The 21,699-nt window shown below is 38.6% G+C and overlaps 1 protein-coding gene across 4 annotated transcripts in view; it reads right to left on the bottom strand.

Moving 5' to 3' along the window:
• Positions 1-2,581: 2,581 nt before the first annotated feature.
• Positions 2,582-21,699, bottom strand: part of CTDSPL (CTD small phosphatase like) — an 86,140-nt gene continuing 67,022 nt past the window's right edge. For 3 of the 4 annotated variants that reach the window (XM_074899841.1, XM_074899842.1, XM_074899843.1), the window contains 4 exons: positions 20,000-20,056; positions 12,728-12,820; positions 10,930-11,115; positions 2,582-9,025 (listed from right to left, as the gene is read on the bottom strand). In XM_074899841.1, the coding sequence (XP_074755942.1) occupies positions 8,900-9,025; positions 10,930-11,115; positions 12,728-12,820; positions 20,000-20,056 (462 nt within the window). In that variant the 3' untranslated portion in view covers positions 2,582-8,899. Of the gene's footprint in view, positions 9,026-10,929; positions 11,116-12,564; positions 12,591-12,727; positions 12,821-19,999; positions 20,057-21,699 lie in introns of those variants that run through there. The other variant, XM_074899844.1, reaches the window with a different exon arrangement.

Below are 21,699 nucleotides of genomic sequence, written 5' to 3'. Positions count from 1 at the left end.
GGAGCATGCAACTGAAAACACAATGAGAGCAGAAAGCCAGAGAGATGGGCTGCCGGAGGCTTACAGGCTGCAAAACCATCACAGCAAACAACAGCGTGTCTGGCACGTAAAACAAGACAATGCACTAACTACTACGGAGATGCAGCCCTACTGCAAGCGTGGTTCCTTCCCCAGCAGATGCTGTCTTTCTGGCCTGGCCTCAAACCCTCCCATCCCTCCTCACCCCACGTGCTGGCTCAGGCCTCGGCTGCGCTGTGGGCATCGCATCGTGCACAGCTCAGCACACACGTTGTCAGTGGGGAAGCGGAAGAGGTGCAGGGATCAATGCCTTGGTACACACCTTCCAGCTTGGCACTGGATTTCTTTCTTCTTTTCTCCCCCTCCTGGAGACTTAACATTTGTCTACAGTTCTCGTGATGTACTTCAGTCAAATCCCAAACAATTTAAAATGTTGTTGCTTATATAAAAAAAAAAAAAAAAAGAAAAAAAGTTAGCAGCACAGATTTTGGAGGAAAAAAAGGTTTACCACATTAGGAAAGGTGTAACAACTATTTTGACAAATACTGATTTATCTCCTTTTCGTGTGTTGATCACATGATTTTGCATTTTCATGGAAGAAAAAAAAATCAGTAACTAAAATGATCATGAATGTTTACCTACCCTGTATTCAGCTGTGGACCCACCAGTTCCTTTTGCAAAGGAAATTCAGCATTCATTGGGTAAATGAAAAAACTGTCTCTGAAATACTAAAAGAGATTTTTAATTGAAGAAAGACATTACATGTGGACCTGTGGAGTGCAACTCTGGCAAGAGATTCAGATACCAAATTTGTGGCGATGCTTTCACTTGAGATAATGTCCTTGAAATTTTCTTTGCGGCGCCTTTAAAAGCCAATGCTGCACAGCTGCACCATCTCGTGGTGCGACCAAGCCCTGCATGGCCCAAGCCTTTAAAACCCTCTCCATTTAAATGAAAATTTGATCACAGATGTATAAAAGCCAAGTGCACTCACTGCCAGACCATGCCACAGCTTGGCCTGCCACAGTCTAGTGCCACAAAGTCACCCCAGATCTCCTCTAGCTCCCATCCTTTCTGCCTACTCATCCTCCTCTCTGGGATACAATAGTCCATCTATTTTCCAATTGCAACCATCACCGTCCCAGATATTTGCCTGTATGCCTCCAGTTACTATTTCAAGATCTATTCATCAGATTAGAGATCAGGCCAGTGAGCTATTATTCATCTGAACCTGCCTTAACTGAATTACTAAGTTGTGTTATAGAGGATACAGATGAGATCAAGGCTCCTCTCACTATTTAGAGTAAATCACAAAAGGAAAGTTAAGAGCTGTGATACAGAGCCAAGTGTAGGACCTGTGCGTGCTCAGTCTTAGCCCTACTCTTACACAGCATGTGGCCCCACTAAGCTAGAAATGGGCTCAGGTCTTGACAAAAACCCTCCTCTCTTCTTATAAATGGATTTGCTCATGAAGGAACAAAATGGCCCAAGATATCAGATACTGTGCCCAAAAATTTCCAGTATGTAAAAACACACATACATTTTACATGTATCTACAGTTCTCAGCATCTCATGGTATGGCATGTAGTAACCAGGTGATTAGGTAGAGATTAGGAAAAATCCTAAAAACAATTTATAGAATGATTTTCCTGATAAAAACACACATGGAATTGTCAGACTTTCCTATTTCCGTGGGCTAATCTGCTAGCATGTGCTTATTCACACCAATCTTCTTCAGCATGATACTTAGATGCTACTGTCCGAAGGCCTAACTTGGAGACGTGTGCTAGATGAAAAGCAGCCTCACATGGTCATCCTGAACCAATTCAGCTCAAGTGAAAGGCGGCTCCCCCAGTTCCCTCCGATTTGCTTGGGGTGTAAATGCTGTTTGACCTTTAATTCCTGACCAGCATCAGGTCACCTGCTCAAAATCACCACTGAGGGATGTACTCACAGCAGGCATTGCCAAGTGCTACAGAGGCAGATGCCACTGCAGCCTGGAAGAAAACACAGTGATGTGCCTCCTGATCTGCTCTGAGGCCCCCGTTTATCCATGCAAACCAAGGGCAGCCGGGTGAGGAATCAACCATCTGCTTCCTGGACACAGTATGAGGGATACTGCACGCAGGAACTGAAACAGGGCTGTATAGGAAACCCCACCAGTCTGCATCAGCTGTCTTCTCCCACCACCTTATCCCCTCCCAGAATCCAGGTTTTTGCTCCTTTCTCATCGACAGCTTCTGTACAAGCTTCAGTGGCTTTGGAAGCAGCAAGGTCAACTCTAATCTCAGCAGGTTAACAAAAATGAACAGGAACTGAACCCACCTGCCAAATATGCTGCTAGAGGAAGAAGCCCTTGATACTCAGCAGTCAAGGCCTTAATCTTTATTAAAGCCCAGTAAATCCAAAAGGTCGGGACAGGAATGGAATGAGAACTTGCTGGCCTGATTTAATGAAGTCTTTGCCTTCCTGCCTCAATATTTCCCCCAAGGAGAACAGCATGTGGAGGGAGAGGGGGATTTCTGGAGACTTCAGCTATATGCATTATCAGACATGAAGAAGATGAAAAAAATGACACAGTTTATTGTCCAACTGAATCAAAGCATGAAAAAAAAAAATCACAAAATTACACTATAAAGAAATCTGGTTTTCATCACAAAAGCTCATTCAAATCTGACAAAGAAAACAACCATGAAGTCAGTAACTCTTCCAACAACGCTCAGACTCTTCAAGTGCAATGTTTATTGAAACACTGGGAATTCATAGGTGGTGTACATTGCATTTGTATGAACAAAACGATCAACCCTCATTATCTAGAAGAACAGTGGTTCTGGAGGAGGTGGTATGTTTCCGGCTTAACGGTGACTCCTCTGTTCGCCTTCAAGTAGCAACAGCCTTGTCCCAGCTGGAGTCCAGCCTGAGGTGATGGCCAAGGCTGACAGGGGCCAGCTGCATTTTGTTTCTTGGTCCAGCATTTTCCTGCAATTTACATCCCGATCAAATGTGTCTACATCACTAAATTAAAAGGCGGTTGCAAAATTAAATGATGCCAGTTGCACAGAGAAGAGCAGTGGGAGGTACGATTTACAGCACAGGACCCAGCAAGGTCTGGGGGACACAGCTAAACTGTCACAGCCACCACCACAAAAACTCAGTTTGCTGCTGATTTAAAGGATAACCAAATCTAACCTTATTAAATTGCTGTTTGGGAAGGTGTGTAATTGAAGATGCAGACCTACTTGACTGAATCAAATCAATCTCTATTAAGTCCAAGATGTTAGTGTATGTCCTGTGCTTCAGAAATGCTGATTAACGTGGCATTAGGTAATTACAGGACAACCTGCTCCTCAGCACAGCTCTCTTCGAAATAGCACTTGAGAAGGCTTTAAACAAAACACGCCTGGAAGCTTTTCAAGTTTGAGTTTGCCAACCTGTCCAAACCAATATATTACCCAAAGATCATTTATTTTGCAGTAGCTCCAGTAGAACCAACAGAGGAGTCCAGGAGAACTTTGCCTGGTCTCCTGCCAGCATAGCTGGGTTGGTAGGAAGTCTGGATGGCGAAGCTCACTTGCCAGGAAAACTGCTGGAGACGGCAGGATCCCCTGGAGCTGCAGCCCACCTGGAAAAACCCTATCCCATCTTGCAGGCAATTTCAGAGAGGTTGGATTTCCTTCTAACTTAGAACACAATAAAAAGGGGAAAAAAAATTTGGAAGGCATGTACATATATAGACTACTGTGTATTCAGTTTTGCAGACACTTAGTTTCAATCAGTCAGGATAGAGCAACAGCATCTTTCCCACCACTACAAATGAGCTGGTTTATGAATTTTGAAATGCTTGTTTTACTGAGTAAAAGAAAGGCATCTTTATTCTAAGGAGCGGCTAAGGAGATTGGTAAAACAAAAACAAACAAACAAACAAACAAATAATCAAAAAACCCAACCCACCAGTACAAAGTAAAGGCAGTCTAGGTCATTCCAACCGATCATAGAACTAATGTGCTATCTTGAGCCAGCTGCTTATTCTACCAGGCCTGAGGTTTTCTGCTCATAAAAGCATTAATAATATGTGCCTTTTCCTAGAAAGAAAGGCCCTGCCTAAGTCTTACTGTGTCAGATAAAAACTCCCAAAATAGACTTTCCAAGCAAATAAAGTGTTTTATTCAGATATTCATTTGGATATGGCAGTGATGTTAAGAACAGCTATTCAAGTAGCTGAAGTAAGCCCTTCAAAAGAAGTCACACAGCTTTGAGACTTGAACAAATTATTGTATGATCTCATCCAAGAGATCTAAATAGATGGAACATCTGCCAGAGTCACCACCAATTTACTTAGCAGAGTTCATCAGCAGTTCATCAGCTCTGTTTGCACAAGCAGGTGCCAGGGCAGTCAATAAGGAGTCCTATACATGACTTAAAAAGAGGAGAGGGGGAGTAGAGTGGAACGGAGATGGGTGATTTTACTATCTAACACGGATGTGCATTAGCAGGAGTAAGTCCCTGTCAAATTATGGCAGTGACTATTACTGAAGGAGAAGTGCAGAAATTCTTTTTCCCAGAGAAGTATTACATGCACAAGTAACTATATTGTTAAAATTTTTTATTTGTGACAGTAAAGAAACCATTCAATACCTGATTGACAACACTTCTCTCTCCTGGAAAACACTTATATGGTATCTGTAGTGTTTCTCAAGTATCGCTGGATTGTTCATTGCATTAAAGTGTAAACAGCTCCATTATTAGAAAAAAAAAAAAAGAAAAAAAGAAAGAAACATTGCCATTGCTTACTCCTCTGTTACGAAGTTCCCAATAGATCTTTAACAAGAAAGAAAAGAAGTCAGCTGGATTTTTACAATATAATGAAACAGAAAACTGACAGCTGGTTTTGCATAGTTAGCCCAGAGATTTTTAAGCAACTGCCCCATGCAAGTCTCACCTTCCCTCCTCGCCCCACAAAGGCATAACATCACAGCACCTTGGAAATCAGAGGCACAAACTTGTTTTTGTTTTACAAATAGGGCTGTGCGGTACTGTGGTTTATTAGTTTAAAAAGAATCTGTAAAACATAGGATTATGTGTTTGTAAATTATATAGCTACAGATTTTTTTACACTGAAATTTCAAAAGCTTCAACATCAGCACACACCAGTGTCATTCAGATACTTTATTGTCCCCAACCTGTCTAATCAAAATCATGCTGTGATAAAGTGATTGCATACACCAATAACCAAATCTCTTCAGGCGTTGAGTTTCTTCCATGTATAACTTTGCTGTTTAAAAAAAGATTAAAGGGCGAAACAAATAGACAAATTATTCTTCCAAAGCTACCTAAATGAACACAGCAATATTGTACATTTGCTAGGATCTTCCATCCAAAACCTGCCACACTTCCTGGTGGTTAACAAGTATTCTGTGCACAGCCCTAGTTTACAAACGGCAATTTAATCTTAACACTTCAGTTGAATTTCAAGAAATCTAAGGCATTCTGCCTTACAGCTTAATTTAAAAATACCTATACAGGCAAAAAACCTTTTTTAACCCAACATAAAAAGGACAACAGAACTTCAGGCCAGACAGCAATTATTTAGCTGAACAGAATGACCAACTGGAAAAGACTTTTTAATACTTCTATAATATCCAGAAATAGAATTGAAAACCAGGGTTTATAACAGCCCTGGTGACCTGCACGCATTATCTGCACTTCAAAATATGCAAGAGATTTAGGAAACAAGTATTTTTTCCTATTTTAACTTTTAAAAATCTTGTACTTAAAATACAATCAAATACCCGTATTGTAATTTTTACAAACATTCCACTCATTATCTGACTTCATGGACAGAACTATATTGCTTTGTTAAAATCTAGAAACTCTAAATATATAGCGTTTGTATATTCACGCAAACGTAACACTTGAAATTTCAAGTACAATGATAGTGTCAAAATAAACAACTACGACAGTTTGATGCCTTTGGCCAAATCTGAATACCCAGGGAAGTCCATACCTGACTGCAAAGCACTCCAAGTTTTATTTCACTGCGAATGAGTTAAAAAAACCCAAACAACCAAACACCAGAAATTATAGAAAAAACTCTTAAGATACTAGCTGAGATCAAAGCTGTTGCTAAGTTTTTCATCTTTGTATTGTCACCGTGAGTCACTTTAATGCTGTACTAAACTAAGGGATTTCTTCTGAAATTTGTGTATTTCAGGAGCCAAAATAAACAATACAGAACAAGTACGATTGACCAGAACATCATCAGAACTGTTCTTCCAGAAGCTGGTGCAGAAGTTCAGTTGTCCATTATATGTGGATTTTAAAACAATACAAGACACTTTAATAATCAACATTCATTCACAGACTTAAGGCAACTGGTTCATGAAATCGCTGCTTTCATAAATGCAAACTAATGACATGGTTCGTCTCACATACAACAGGTCACAACCGTTAAATGGCATGTCTCAGTGGGGTTATTTATTGTCTAATTGGAAGATTGTTTGGTCTAATGCTAGTGAGAAAGTCTTTGAATTTTTTCAGCCATTCTTATTCATACCTGCACAACTAACTACAACCTGAATACTTCCCTGCAAACTGTATTTGAAGCCTAGAAGCTACAAACACAGTTGAAAATACTGCTCAGAGAACAACTTTTTGGCAGCTTACAGCTTCATTACTCTGAAGTCAAATACAAAATTAAACAATCTTAAACTGAAAGTAAATGTTAATGGACTAACCAGAATCCATACGTCCTTTCCCCCTGTTTTTTTTAATGTAAGGTTTTCTGCTTTTTTTTTTTTTTTTTTTTTTTAAATTTGACAGTTTTGTCATTTGTTGTGGCACAGAATTATACAGTACTAAGGTAATGCCAACTAGTAAGAAAACAAAACAGTGATGCCGTACAGACTCATGAGCGTCACAGGACTGCCTCTAAATCCCTCGCTACAAGACACAGCGAGCAGCTGGAGCACAGCTGCACTGCAAGGGGGCAAGTCATCTTTCAGTTTTATACTGCACCTACAACAATCTACTCACTGCCTGTGTAGGCTGGCCTGCCCTTCTATGAGTGAATTTGTTAAGCTGCTTCACCAACGCTTTAGACAAGGATGACAATCCAAGTCCATCGCAAAAATTTTTTTCCGAGTCATCAAGACTTTACAAGAAAAATAGAAAAGGCAAAGGGGATCTACTATTCAGAATTTATTAATAGCACTAGGCTAATTAGAAGCACCAACTACTCCATTTAGTCTTCTCTGATGACAGCCAAACATAGCTGTAATTTTTATGCTTGTAGATTTCTGGTGCAGATAATAATTAAAAGGTGACACTGGAAAGGGGGGAAAAAGAAAAAAAAAGGCGTGCCTTGTTCTTCAAAGGCTTAAAATATTTAAAAGTAGAGTACTTACGACACTACAGAAGATGCTAAGCAGGTTCTCAGATTCAGAGAACCAGACTTACTCAACTCCAAAGCCAGAGGACCAATTTTAGTCTAGGCTAGTAACTTCTGCTCTTCTAGCAAGACTCAATAAAGCTCCAAATCTGTACCTTACACCTTGGGGAAGAAGAAATAGAAACCAGAGATGTGGGAAAAATACTTTTTGCTTTTTTACATACCGAAGAAAGGAGAGGGTTTCATCTCAATTGGGAAAAAAAAAAAAAAAAAAAAAAATCCTTTACAGGTCACCTTTAACTGAGTTCTCTGGTATATCTGATAGCACAGGATTAATACATGGGGGTGGGTTATGAAGCCTGCATCTTCTTTATTGCCCAAGTTTGCAGCTTACAGAAAATGTTTCATAGCACAGGCACAGTGGCAAAAACAGTTTAACAGCCGATGGTCAACTCCATTTGGTGAGTATACAGTAGCAGCAATTAAAAGAAAAAAGTACTCCAAACAGCTCAATACAGATATCCAGCTTACCCAGATGGGTTTTCTTTAAGAAAAGAGTCTTAAACTAATAAATAGATCTCCTCCCCATTCTCCCAAGATAATGGTTCTCCAAAAAACAAGAGGCATGGCAGTTGTGCGTAAGCAGAGACAACAGAACTTCATCTGTCTAGAATACAAGGTGCTTTAGATCTATTAGCCACCTTATTTTCTCAATTCCATCATTTCCTAATACTCAAACAACTGCAGATATGTTCAAAAGTGTGCCCAAAATCATATCAGTGAAACAACCATGTAATTAACCCAAATCACCCCTCCTACAAACGCTTAAACCTTCTGAGCATCACAAAATGTAATACAACTTAATGTCATTGTGGAGACAGGAACCCAGCATCTTTGTTTCAACTTTTTCCTTTGTTATATATTACAGTGCTCTATAAAATTTTTCCTTTTTCCTTTTAAAGCATTTAGACAATACAAGACTAAAAGATGTCTGGAAATACGTCTTATACAAAAATGAATTTTTATCTTAAAATAACATTCAAAAAGGCACTTCATTCTGTAAGAAAAAATTCAGAGTCAGGTCAACTGCTCTAAGCAGGGGGGTAAAATTGTCTGCATAGTGGGAGGGGAAGAAAGGGAGAGAAATTCAACTGCTGAAATACAAGCTTCTTTTTTGGCATGTTTTAAGAAAAGCTGATCCAGTAAAAGATGTCCATTTATGAAATTCATTAAAAGAGTCCCATTTAAAATAGCTTTTTTTTTTTTTTTTTCCTTTAAAAAAGTAGTCTGAACACATGACCTTAGGAGTCAGGCTTCTGAAGGCTTAATAGCATCACTCATGATTGTCCTTCGTGTCCAATGTAACAGGAAGATCAAGAGTAGCACTTCTGACAGGGGTGACCTCCCCAAAGCTTACATTTGAAAGAGCTGAAAAAGATGGAGACAGCCTCTAGCAACTGCAATCTAGTAGCAGAAGTCAGTCAATGTTAAGGGCTACCTGTTGCAGAGTTTATGAAGCATACTGTAAACTTCTTCCTCTTTGCTTAGTCCTTCAAAGAAAGGAATAAGATCTAGCAGCTCTGTGTCTGTCATGTCATCAAACCAGGACTGCACAGGCACCTGAAACAAAGCACCAACAAATACTAAGATGACTCCATAATATGAAGAACGTGTGAGTTTTGCCTGTGTAGATGTCCTGTAATACTCACTGTCATCACAGCAAATTGCTGGTCACTAGCATTCGAGTAGGGTACCAGGTTCAAGTCCGTATTTTCTAGCGTACAACATCAACCCCAAACCCAACTGTAAAACAGCTGGCATTGCAGCTGACCTTTTTCTACGTGTCCAGGTAACCTATATGACCCAACACAGGAAAGCTCAATTCGCTCTGCCTCCTTGATATTCAGAATAGACTGGAAGGAAGATACAGATTATGAAGCTGTACTGACGCTTTATTTACAGGCAAGTCTTTTTTCCCCTCTAAGTATTATCGGTGTGAGTCACTAAACATAGGCATGCAGCAACAACCCGTTCTGGCATGAGGCTGTGGAGGAAATATTTAAACAGCGAATAGAGAACAGTTCTCCAATTAAAATACAAGCCTTGAGAGCAGGTTCAGAAAATAATGCATATAATAACACTTCTTAAATATGTGGGCTGGATTTTGGGAAAGAATTCTGTGTATCTTCACTATGGAAGCATACTGAGGTTTTTTTAAAGACTATCTTGGATCTTGTTACAAGCTCTGGTTTCTGCAGAGACTCGAATATCAGTTAGCTAGCAGCACTTTTCTATACATGATTAAACCACTCTGACAAGGCCCTTAATTTCATCTCCCAAATTTCTACAGCTCATTATTTTCTTGGCACTGAATTCCAAGATACCAAATGACGATCTGGATCAGGTTTTTAATTTTAACCATGAACATAAATTAGAACTACAGCTCCTGGTTATTATAAATAGCAACTTTAAACCATGTGTGGCACCAACCAGAAAAACGTTTTCACCCAATCATTTAGGGTGTCACAGTATTGAGATCTGAATTTAAGAGCTGGATGCTGCAAGATAAATAGTTCATGTAAAAACCCAGTGCTATTCCAGAGAGGCAGGACCGTGCAAAACAGTGTCCCTAATAAAAACTTCCTACGTTAATATTAACAGTACACAAAAAAGGCAGCCTAAAAATCATCAAAGAAAACATTGCACAGCCTGGTTGTTTAAAAGTCACTATATCTAAGGGGAGTTCCAGCTTGCTATCCTGGCAGCTACAGAAGAGATGTGAGCATCGGTACTGATTGCGGCAATGGAGGGAGGCAAGGCCAGACCATTCCATCATAGCTTCTGGAGCAGATATGAAATACACAGTGAAAATGAGCATTGTTCCTAATTATTCTCCCCTGAAGTACTGTTGTCTTTTATCCTTATTCCTAAAACTCAATGAACTTGTCAACTTACATTTAATTATGAAGTGAGTTATGACAAAAATACTTAAAAGGAGAAGTATAATAACACAACAGGATCGTGATTTTTTCTTCTTCCCCTTAGCCACAAATACAGAACTCAGATAGTAACCAGTAAAGCTTTCATTATCTTGTGTAATAAAATATTTTCATTCACACAGTGAAAAAAGATGGGGTACGAAAAGCAGTTCAAGGCAACTATCCTTTCTGTTGTTATCACCGCTGCGAAGAACAAAAACTATGCTGGAGGGCAGCTTCGCTTTTTAGAGCTAGGTTAGTTATGCAGGTTTCTGAACTGCTTATTATTTCTCAAAACTGATGGACTTCATGCCAAAAGCTAAAACTGAAAGCAGATAACAGTCACGACTCTGACACACTGTCAAGATCAGTTTGCCTTAGTCCTTCACCATTTGGCAGTGAATATCAGAACCTACCTGCAGTCCAAGAAAACACAGAAACTAATACAGTTAGCGTTCTGAAAGGCTACTTCTGAATCAGGAAGTCTGGGCAAGGACCAGAAGGTTAAAGTTACACTTGAGTACTTCAAACACTAAGAATACTTACTGCATTTTCAGGATGGAAGATGTAAGATGCAGGAGAATTATCTACTATAATAACTTTACTCAGCTCACGTCCCAGTCGACTCAGATCCTTCACATAATTTCCTCGGTGGAAAACACAGGATTCTCTAAAGAGCCGTGCCCTGAACACACCCCAGCGATCCAGTAAGTCAGCTACTGGGTCTGCATACTTAAAGAGAGAAGTTAGAAACATAAAGTTAATAAGGTATAGATAAGGCTAATTCACAGAACTATACAAAGAAGGGACACCAAATAATCTCAGATAAAATGCCCTTTCTTCGTTTTCTTGCCTGCTCCTTGTTAATTAACTTACATGCCTGCAAACCTGAAGTGATTAATACAGAGGTAACACAAAAGTAGGACGCTTATCTTCCTACAGAAAGCTAACTTGTACTCGAATGTTTGCTGTGATTTACCAATTAGGTCTTATTCTTAGGGCTAACTTACAGTTACCCTAGGAGTTACCTAGAAGTTGATGAATCCAGAGGTCTCACCTAACATTACCATAAAATCAGTCAATGCTAGCAGACAATCTCTATGAAGCCATTTCCACAGCTGACTCATTTCCATGTGTCTCTGAAGATAAACTGCAATGAACACATCTGAGCATGATGTAGCTTTTTCAAATGATGCCCTTGGAGCGAATGGATCAGTAAAATCTTAAGATTACCAAATTGCATAACGGGGCCAGAAAAGATCAAAGATGTTATCAGGGAAAATACCCATATACAATACTGGGAAATTCTCATTTTATAGATAATACTTCTGAGGCACAGCTTAGAATCCAACAATTGATATAGTATCCAAATAAACCAGAATATGAAATAACCATGTACTTGAAAATGGTAGCTTTAACTTCGTTTTGTAGGGTATGAAATATCACTTTCCTGTATTTTAAACCGAGAAAACAAACTGATTTGAAATCAATCATCTTTTGACTATGAAAACTGCTATACATCTAACTGTAGTATGAAATTGTGCCATTATTTAGGATTTTCACAATGTGACTGAATACAACATGGTAAATGGAGTGCGGGGAAGAATCTTCTGATAAGAAGGCACTATAGCAGATCAAACAGGGTCCTGTCCTCTTCTACCATCTCTACACTAAGTTGGAGTAAAAGCTTACTATACTAGAGTATTATTTAGAAATAACCAATGTAATTCTACAAACAAGACACCACAAATACAACACATGGAAGGAAGTGAAGAATCTAAGATGTCTACTACTGTAATGTCTACCACAATCTACCTACGAGGTACTACTGCTACTGGAGACCAGAGGGCACAAAATATTCCTGTTGATGTTTCAAGCTTTAAAAAATGTCTGATTTTCTAACTCCAGATTGCAATTGTACCTTGACAGAACAAAAATGTGTTCCCAATTTTTAGATGCAGTAAATTTCTGAATCACTGATTATGTACATAGCATTAAATACAGTGTATTTTATTTCATGCCCAGCTTTAATAAACTGTTTCACTCGCACGCTATTTGTTCTAATTTCTCACTATAACCATGGTAACTTGTAAGCCTTTCATATTGGCATTATGAGCAATGCATGGAGGCTACATTATGAGACAAGCCCATATGTGATGGTGTTACCATGGAAACACTTACCCACACACTAGCAGACAAAGTACACACTGTCAGACAAAGAAGCAAAAAAGAAGGGGAAAAATTAAGATAGTACCAACTGTGGAAATAATTATCTATAGAAAACCCAACCAAAAGTCCACTGACTAGCACCATAAGGGCTAATGAGATGAACAGAGGGACAAACCTTGGCTAGACTGGCTGTGAAGAGTACACATTCAAAGAGCTCTCCCATCCTCTGAAGAAACTCATCCACATGTGGTCGTTTCAATACATAAACCTGGAATGATAATGACTATTTAGGTCAAATGGTGTTTAAGGTAAAAAGAAAGGGGAAAAAAACCCACCCCAAACACTCCTGTAATCCTAACACTTGAAGAAACAAAAGTTAACATGGAAGCAGTTCAAATGAAATGCTGAAGAAAAAAAGTATACAAGATAAAAGTAGCCATCCAATAATGAGAAATTTGAATGCATGGGCTGCCAAGACCCATGCTGATTATGCAATTGCAAATGCTGTGCATCATCTGGAGTGATGCTTCTTGAAAAATCTCATTAAAAGCAAAGAGAGACAGTAGGGCTTCTCAAGAAATGAGGATACGGATCTCTCAACCAAAATTATTTTGGTGCTGGTGTCTTCAGTCCTGAAGAGCTTTACAGAAGGAATAAATCTGATGAAACCTCTAAGATAACAGGAATTGCACAACAGGGAACTGTTTTCTTCCTGTGGCTAATTCTTTAATTTTTTAAATTCCAGGTGCTAAGTACCATATCTCGCTATGGATAGTTATCAGTTACCTGGCTCTGCAGAGAGCTTTCAAGAAAAATCTTCATAGCACCATGGTGAATGTCTAGTAAATGTCACTTTCAAAATTCAGTTGCAAAGTCTACAGCATCTTCTACTGTAACTTTGTCATAAAGATCTCTTTTAGCATCTCCCTCCTCCTGAGCAGCTTGGTTTCAGCAATGTTATATTGCTTTTTTGTGCTGACAAGCATACAGGCAGCTTGGCTGCCTACTGTCAACAACTGGATTAATAAATATTAGAGCCTTCTTGCCCCTCTTTTCAGAGCAAGCAAGATGATTTGCATTCACAGAAAATACCAAGATGAGGTAACTGCTGCTCAGAAAGCTTAGAAGTAGTTCAGAATAAACTGTGAAGCTGAAGAGGGGAGTCTGCTTGAAAAATATTTACCTATCTTGTATGCAGTTAGATTAAAAGTTTGAGAGAAAACACTGGCACCATTTTATCTTCTTTGTTTGGCAAACACTGGAAATTTCAGCTGAAGAAGTCTGGCAAAGAACTGAATTCAGGAAGAATTGCATGAGTGATGCAATTTCAGGAATTTCTTTCTTTGACATGTAGAACTAGATTAATTGTATGTATTTTACTAGATTCATATTATTAAAGAGTTAGAAAACATAAGGTACCCAGAGGAAAAAATAAAGCCTGAAGAAAAATATGGAAATGCCAGCTTGAACTGAAGTGTAACAATTAAAGCCTTTAGAAAAATAAAAGTTGTGTAATGGGGACTTGAAATTGAAAACCTAAATCTGAAAGCAAAGTTTTATTAAGAACATGTATGATGGAGCTGTACGTTAATGACTAAAGCAGAAATGTTAATTACTTTTCCACTTTATGTAGCATATAGTTCATAGCATGAAGACTTGATCTGCTCTGTTATTTCTATGAACTTCTGGCCTCTCAAATTCAAACTTTGATACAGCTAATAATTTACAAACCTGATTTATTTTAACTTTTTTAAAATAACCACAGCAACACCTAATCAATCAAATAAATGTGACATTTTTTGAATTAGACAGTTAACAGATGTACTTCAACACCACTCTCCTTCCAGATAATTACAGGAAAGCTTCCTCTATTTTACCAGGCATAAACCAAGTCATTTCCTCTCCTATAACAATGCAATTAATTTTTCACTTAGTTGTTCACAAAGTTGTTTGGTAGTATTTCCTTTCCTATCATATCTTCACATTGTTAAAGACACAGGCAGAAAGCCTGTTGCAGTCCCTTTGCATTTGGGTACCCAGAAAGATACTATCCAAACTCATCAGCTGTAAGAGAAAAGAAAGATGCGTATTACTACTTAACTCGACAGTTCATAAGAAGTTCTTAATTGCTTACTCTTAAATTATATTCCTACGCTTATTTTTGAGGGCACAAAAAGGACACCCCAAAGTCTTAAAGTCATTCTTGGATACTTAGTGCTGGAATCTAGTAATTTTTTCCCTTTTAAATCTAGTGTTTTCAGCTACAGCAAAACAAGTCTCCTCTTTGCTCTCCATCCCTAACTATGCCTGTGTCAGTGAAGTATTTCCACTTGGAATGTAATTACAAACTCCAAGCCAAGGATATGAACTTTGCTGCTTGCAACATAACCCACCTCCTCCATAAAGAGAGCATACAGTAAACCAACCCAGTAGCTACAGACCAAGCGCTCCTTAACCACAGGCTTGCCAACAAAAGTGGGCTTATAAAAGCAAGTATTTGCAGTATGTGCTCTTTTGGCAATTTGTAGGTCTCCTAATACTGCAAGGAGTCAGTATTAGCTGTAAGTACCTAGCATTTTAATTTGTATTGTCTCCCTTCAGCAGTTTAGATCTCCTGATCCACCACAGAGCACCCTCAACCTCTTCTACATGATTTTCCTCTGGTGTCTTGTCTTAAATCCTAGCTATTGGGTAAGATTTCCTTCTCTAATAAGTAAATGCCATATTAAATAATAAATATCATCTCTTAGGATGAGGTCTCACCAAATTTCTCTCGTAATTCTCTCCCTCTCTAAAAAGCCCCAACTCCTTCACCCTTTCTTTTTTATTTATTTTTTTTTTTTTTAAACAACAGGGTTTTTTGCAGAACAACATATCTTAATACTCTGTATGGTTATTCTCCTTGAAGGTTTTTTTTTTTTGAGAAGTCCTACTTAGATCCTGGAAGCAACTGAAAGTGTACTGGTATCCTGGGCTACAAAATCTCTTTGGTTTACTTCAACATAAAAAGCTTTCTTCAGCTGACAGTGTGGCTCTTTTCTCCTCTTCCTCCTCATTTGGAATTTTTTCCCTTTTACTTTGTTAGCGGCTGGTCTTGAATCTCAATGCTGCATGGTTATTTGTGGCTTGGCTTTTTCCTGTGTTGCATGATGTTTTCAGTTTAAGTCTCTAGACTAACTGGCTCCTGGCATTTTTCTGAGATTTATATAGTGTCTTCAGGGCACTAAAAAAAAGCCCTCCAGTTTTTCTTTATTGTATGTTCACTAATTTCTTCCTTATCACAGTAAGAATTTAGAGGAATACAGTCTTTTTTTTTTTAAATTTAAAATGAATCCTACTCTTAAAATGTTAAAGAACAGATCAAGCACTAGGCATGTTTTCACAGGATTCTGTACTTAAAACTGCTAATGGCAGAACACAAGTAATTATCTTTAATTGTGTTCAAGCATTTGGTATATCCACATACATCTTCTATACCTCAGAACAGTTTTAACCTAAAAAGACTCAGTATTTGTAAACCAAAGAGAAACCCAGCTCAGTTTTAATCAGTTAAATAGGACACAAAGAACTGCCTTTCAAAACCAGCTTTGCAATAACAAAATCTTCAGTAATGACAAAGAAATCTGCCCATGACAACTCCAGCTTCTGTAAACTCCTGTTTTGTGGGCTGGGTGCATCTTCTTTACAGCGAGCAGAAAGTAACATACATTCTTGAGCCTCGTCTTTCTGGTTCACACAGTTGTGGTTGCCTCCCAGTGCAAGTAACCAAGAATAGGCCAGTTAGAACGGATACAGCCTATCCTGGATTACTTGAACCAGGCTACAGCCTTTTGTAAGAAAATCCATGAACTTTGTCCTTCATGGAAATGAAGTTTATTAGTCAAAAAATGTTTCCCCCTCCCAATAAAAACATTTTGTACATTACATTCAAAGTATACACACCAAACATTTATTTAGCTTTCAACAACTAAAAATAAGCAATTGTTGAATTTTAAAAAATTGAATTTAAAAAACCAAAACCACTTAAAAACTAGTTTTACTCACAAACAAATTACATTCAATAATGAAATTTCAAGTAACACCATATCATGCTCTGCCTGACAGCCTGCTTTACTTTTTGATACCAACAGCAAGGCACAGAGGCACCGCAAGTCAATTTGGATAAAAGACAAAGGACCACCATACCCTAAAAATCTTCACTCATTGGGGATTAAAGCTATATTTAATGCACAATTTCTAATCTGGGCGTTGTGATTGCTCTGCATTTGCTTAAATGGGAAGCATGCGCTGAAAGAGTAGACGTGTTCTTGCAGTGTACCAAACAGGCTGAGTATCTTTCTCTGGCCACTACTTTCATCCGCACTAAACTTCCTCTGAAGTGCACTCTCAGTTGCAACACATTTCACTGGACTTCCCACAGTTTTTCACTTACAATTTGGTAGAGCAGGGGACCAGCTCTGATTTCCTTTTATTCAGAGAATCAGACAGAAATGAGAGAACTGGCCAGAAGAGTGTCAGCTTGCATTAGAACTGCCCTTTTGTATCTGTGCCATCATTTTCAACACAAAGCATGGGATTCAACTTCTGTAACTTTAGCTGCCCTATAGATGGGTAGACAGGCACAGTCTCTACAGGCATCTAAAGACCCATAACAGAAGGAGAGAGGGGTACCTCCACACGACTTATTTCCTTGTAAAATAAAATGACAGTTTCTTTCTAAAGACAATGTAAATTAAACTACAGAAAGAAAGATGGGAGAGGGACAAGGGGTGTTCAGAAAAGCTATTTTTTAATCCAGGGAAGCTGGTTTACCCAAGTACCCTTTAAGATGATGACTGAATTGTCCTCTCCATAGAAGAACAAGAGACTCTCTGACCTCTGGATTATAAATGACATAAGAGAAAATAAACTCCCCAAACAAAAGACAGTCTTTTTTGAATACCTCTGTTGCACAACAAAAAATTACAACATTTACCACGAACAAAGCTTGTTAGATAAGTCAGTCTCAAAACTCTTTCAAGCATACAGCAATTGAATTTCCCACAACTTGAATTTCTGGTATAGGAGATCTGAAGAATCTTGTATAATTTCAAATTTCTTTCTGAATGAGCACTTCTGAAATTGTGTTCTCCATTTGTTTTTCATAGGGTTCTGTCTAAGGCAGAGTTCAAGTGCACAGTACTGTATCAGACAATCTCCTGCTTGATAAGACACCAGGCTTACTGGTAAAACAGGTAGGGATTTGCATTATGGACAGTATGGTTCCACAACACTCCTGTGATATTTTGAACAGATGGAAGTACTTCCCAGTGCCAGTGATTAAACTTTGAGTATATAAACTGCTTAAGAAAATGGACAAGCATTATACAGATGACAAATTCTGACAGGTAACAAAAATTGTTGATATTGGCTCGTTTATGCTCTAAATTAATAAAAAACTACAAGTTTGAAGTGCGAACCAGCTGTCAAAGCTCTACAGCCTGTGTTAATGCACGTCAGACTAAGCCTGGATGATAGTACATTACTTTGCCTACAGAGCTATTACAAACACAGGAATCCAAGACTTTGCCTATTCTGCATACCATATAAATTACCTTTATTTCAAGCATCACAAATTCCTTACAATTAACTTCATTTCTACCACCCAGATGCAACTGAGATATTTACCTATTTTAGAGATGAAGAACTTGAATTACAAAGAGATCAAGCAATTTCCTTGAAAACTGCAGGAAGCCTCCAGCAAAGCAGTCAGAGACTAACTTCACTTGACCTTCTCTGTCAAGAGCATCCTTCGTTCTGTTCATTGTTTAGGGTATGCACAAATCCACTCCCTTTGACAGTTTTTTTTTGTGTGTTTTGTGTGAGTGTGCTGTGTGCCTCACTCGCCCCCCCCCCCCCCCCCCCCCATCATTTTGAGTGCATTATGTTTGGTGAAGAATCTGTAAGTTTGCTGCAGGGAACAGAAAAGCAACAGGCTTTCAAAGTGCTTGAGCGTAATGCCCAAACAGTCTTGTATGGGTTTTGTTTCAAAATATAAATACGTAATCTTGATAAGCTTAGTGATCACAATCATAAGCCATTCAAAATTGTTTGGCAACCTATTTTATTCCCTTTCAAAAGCATTCTGGAAAGTTTTAGGAGAGAAAATGTCTGTGTTAACAGCACCAAACACAACTAAGTCCACATCAAATGAAGACCAACAATGTCACAACGCAAACCTCCCAAAACATCACTTACATGTTTCAGGCATTCAGCTCTGGTGAACGTTACAGGTTTAAGTACCCCAGATATGGAATTTTTCTACATAATACAGGTAAAGTGTAAAAACTATCAAAGCAACTATCACTTAAAATAATTATGTGTTTTAAAGAGTGACAATTACACGGCTGGTTTTCATAACAGGAAATCAAACATGAACTAACTTCATGATCTATCAATTGCTCCAAGATGAAAATATGAACCTATATGTCCAAGTGAAAATCCATATAAAATACAACATTTCAAAAATTATTTAAAATCTCCTTTAAATCAAATCTAGGGAAGATTTGCAAATCAATAACTGCATTATCTTTAACCTACAACAACCAACAGAATATGTTTTAAAAAAAAATGCAAGATTCATATATCAGAAAGGCTCAACTTCACATTAACCAGTATAACCTGTCTCCAGCAGGAACTTTAATGTCTGTCTGAAGAGGAAAATTTACGGCACTGTAATTTATTTCACTCAACATTTTCAGAAATGACTACTGATTAAAGACACCAAGCTAAGATACATGCAGGGAAACAATTTTCAAATTATGGGTGTTTTGCATTTACTGAAAACCATTTCACAGTCTTAAGTGAAGTTCTTAAAGAATAGGACATAAAAATTAGTCTCCCTGCCGTTTTGTCCAGACCTTTTAAAGATGCTGAAGTGGATAAAAAGTCATATCAGAGGAACTTAAATTACTTACAGGAAGAAAAGGGGACAGAACTTAAACATAGTTTGCCACAAAAACCTAAAGAAATGTCTGTTCTTCCTTAATACTTTTATAAAGCTTTGTCCATATGAACTACCAACAGACATTAAAGCCAAAGTATGTCACGTTTGTCTGTGGAGGGAATGAGAAATGCAGTATTCAATTAGTTTTTTTCTGGGCCTAGCAATATTTGAAAACCCATTCTTAGATCATTTCCTGTTTGAAAATGTTTTCAGATTGACAAGAGTCAGGTATTGAAGTCCTGAGAACTGGAAGAGTTAAAGTTGAGACTTAGTAGTTAGAAACTACATTCCTGGTCAAACAGGGATGCCTGTCTGGATGATAAATTCCAAAGGACATAGTTTTTTTACTTTGTAAAAGGGCAAGTTATTGAATGTAAAGCAGCAAATGGAGAAAGATAATGCTCTGGGGCACTGAGGATACTTCCACTACTAGAACAACGCGAAAGGAACAACAGCACTTACCTGATGTATGGTTCCATCAATTTCAACAGGAACGATGAAATCAGCATTGCTAATTGGCTAGAAAGAATGACAAGGAAATAAATCAACATTAAAAATAAGGTCATTAGAAGGAAAATTTCAGAGGTGTAAGAGTACTTACTTCTCAGGAACAAATTAATAAGCATTATTGACTATACAGATCCACTCTGTGTGCACCCTTTACACATACAAGTCAGAAGCCTTATACAGCTATTTTTAAGCTTCATACAATGTAATGCACTTTACTGTTTGAATAACCCCCCCACTACCACTGGCTGTGTTTGCCACAAAAAATATCTATTTGATAACTCTTTGATCAAGTCTGTGTGGATGATGACAAATAAATTCAGCTATGTGCTTCACATATTCTATTCTGGACCATCAATTAATAGTTAATCGAAAATAAAGACAGTGGTAAAAATAATACCTAGTGGTTATATTTGAGTTGGGAGCTGCAACAAGCTGCAACAAGACTTAAGTTGTATAGTTAAATGATCCTCAAGATGTGATACCTCAAGAACATGCTATACCAATCAAATTAATCATGTAAAAACTGCATTTTAATTCAAAAGGGAAGAACAGGCACACTCTGTCCAAGTCCTTGAATCTATTTTTCTAGCCTGTTGAATACAACTTACTTCTTAAGACTTACTATGAAAAAACTGTTGGTCAAAGTAAAATTACTTTGGAAATTGGAAAAGTGTCCTTGTAGACAGTTTAAGAGTACATAGGCTAATCTTGGCTAGACAGCAGTGGTAACTGGGGAATGCATTGCTAACAATGTTTACTAGTTCAAGTGGACTTTAAACTTGGCAGAATCCTTTGGTATATCTCAATGCATTACGTCCATGATAAAAAAAAATAAATAAATCATGTAAATGTGTGCAGCTGAATCTTGTAACTCATTCCATGATCTGCAGCTTGGAAATGGCTGAGACATGTTAAAACTATTTTTGACAGTTCTGTGACTGGCTAAAAGACAATATACTTCAAGGGCAACAGCCTAAAAGGAAGGCTGGGACTAGTCTGGTTGGTAACCGGTATGGCATTACTATGCTAAGGCTGGAAAACACCTTCACTCAGCTCTATTAGACTTGTAGACTTTCCCACCTGGTTTTCTGGATCAGACAACAGACTGATCTCAAATACTACCAAGGAGGTGCCACTGAATAATCTGCAAGACCAGAAACAGCCTTCAAACCTGTTGGGGTGGGGGGAATGGGGTACCAAGATGTGTTGGGTTTGTGTGAGTGGTGGGGGTTTTCGGTAGTGGGGGAGGGGGCTACAGGGGTGGCTCCTGTGAGAAGCTTCTTGAACCTCCCCTGGCTCCAAGTTGAACCCATCTCCATGCCAAGTCCGAGTCCATTAGCAACGGTGGCCGTGCTTCTGCAATAATGTATTTAAGAAGGAAAACCTGGGAGGAGGGGGAGTTGTGAGGCTGAGTTGCAAGGAGGACACCTATGTGAACACTGAGGTCAGTGAAAGAAAGAAGGAGGAAGGGGCAGGGTGTGCCAGCACAGAGAACCTCCTCAGCCCGTGGTGAGAGGGCAGGCTGTGCCCTTGCAGCCCATGGAGGTCCATGGTGGAGCAGATGACAACCTGCAGCCCATGGAGGACTCCACACCAGAGCAGGCAGCTGCGCCCAAAGAAGGCTGGGACTCTGAAGGAAGCCCCTGCTGTTG

The sequence above is a fragment of the Athene noctua genome, chromosome 2, assembly GCF_965140245.1.
Source record: "Athene noctua chromosome 2, bAthNoc1.hap1.1, whole genome shotgun sequence".
In the NCBI taxonomy this organism is placed as follows: domain Eukaryota; kingdom Metazoa; phylum Chordata; class Aves; order Strigiformes; family Strigidae; genus Athene; species Athene noctua.
This window is presented reverse-complemented; position numbering and strand designations above follow the sequence as displayed.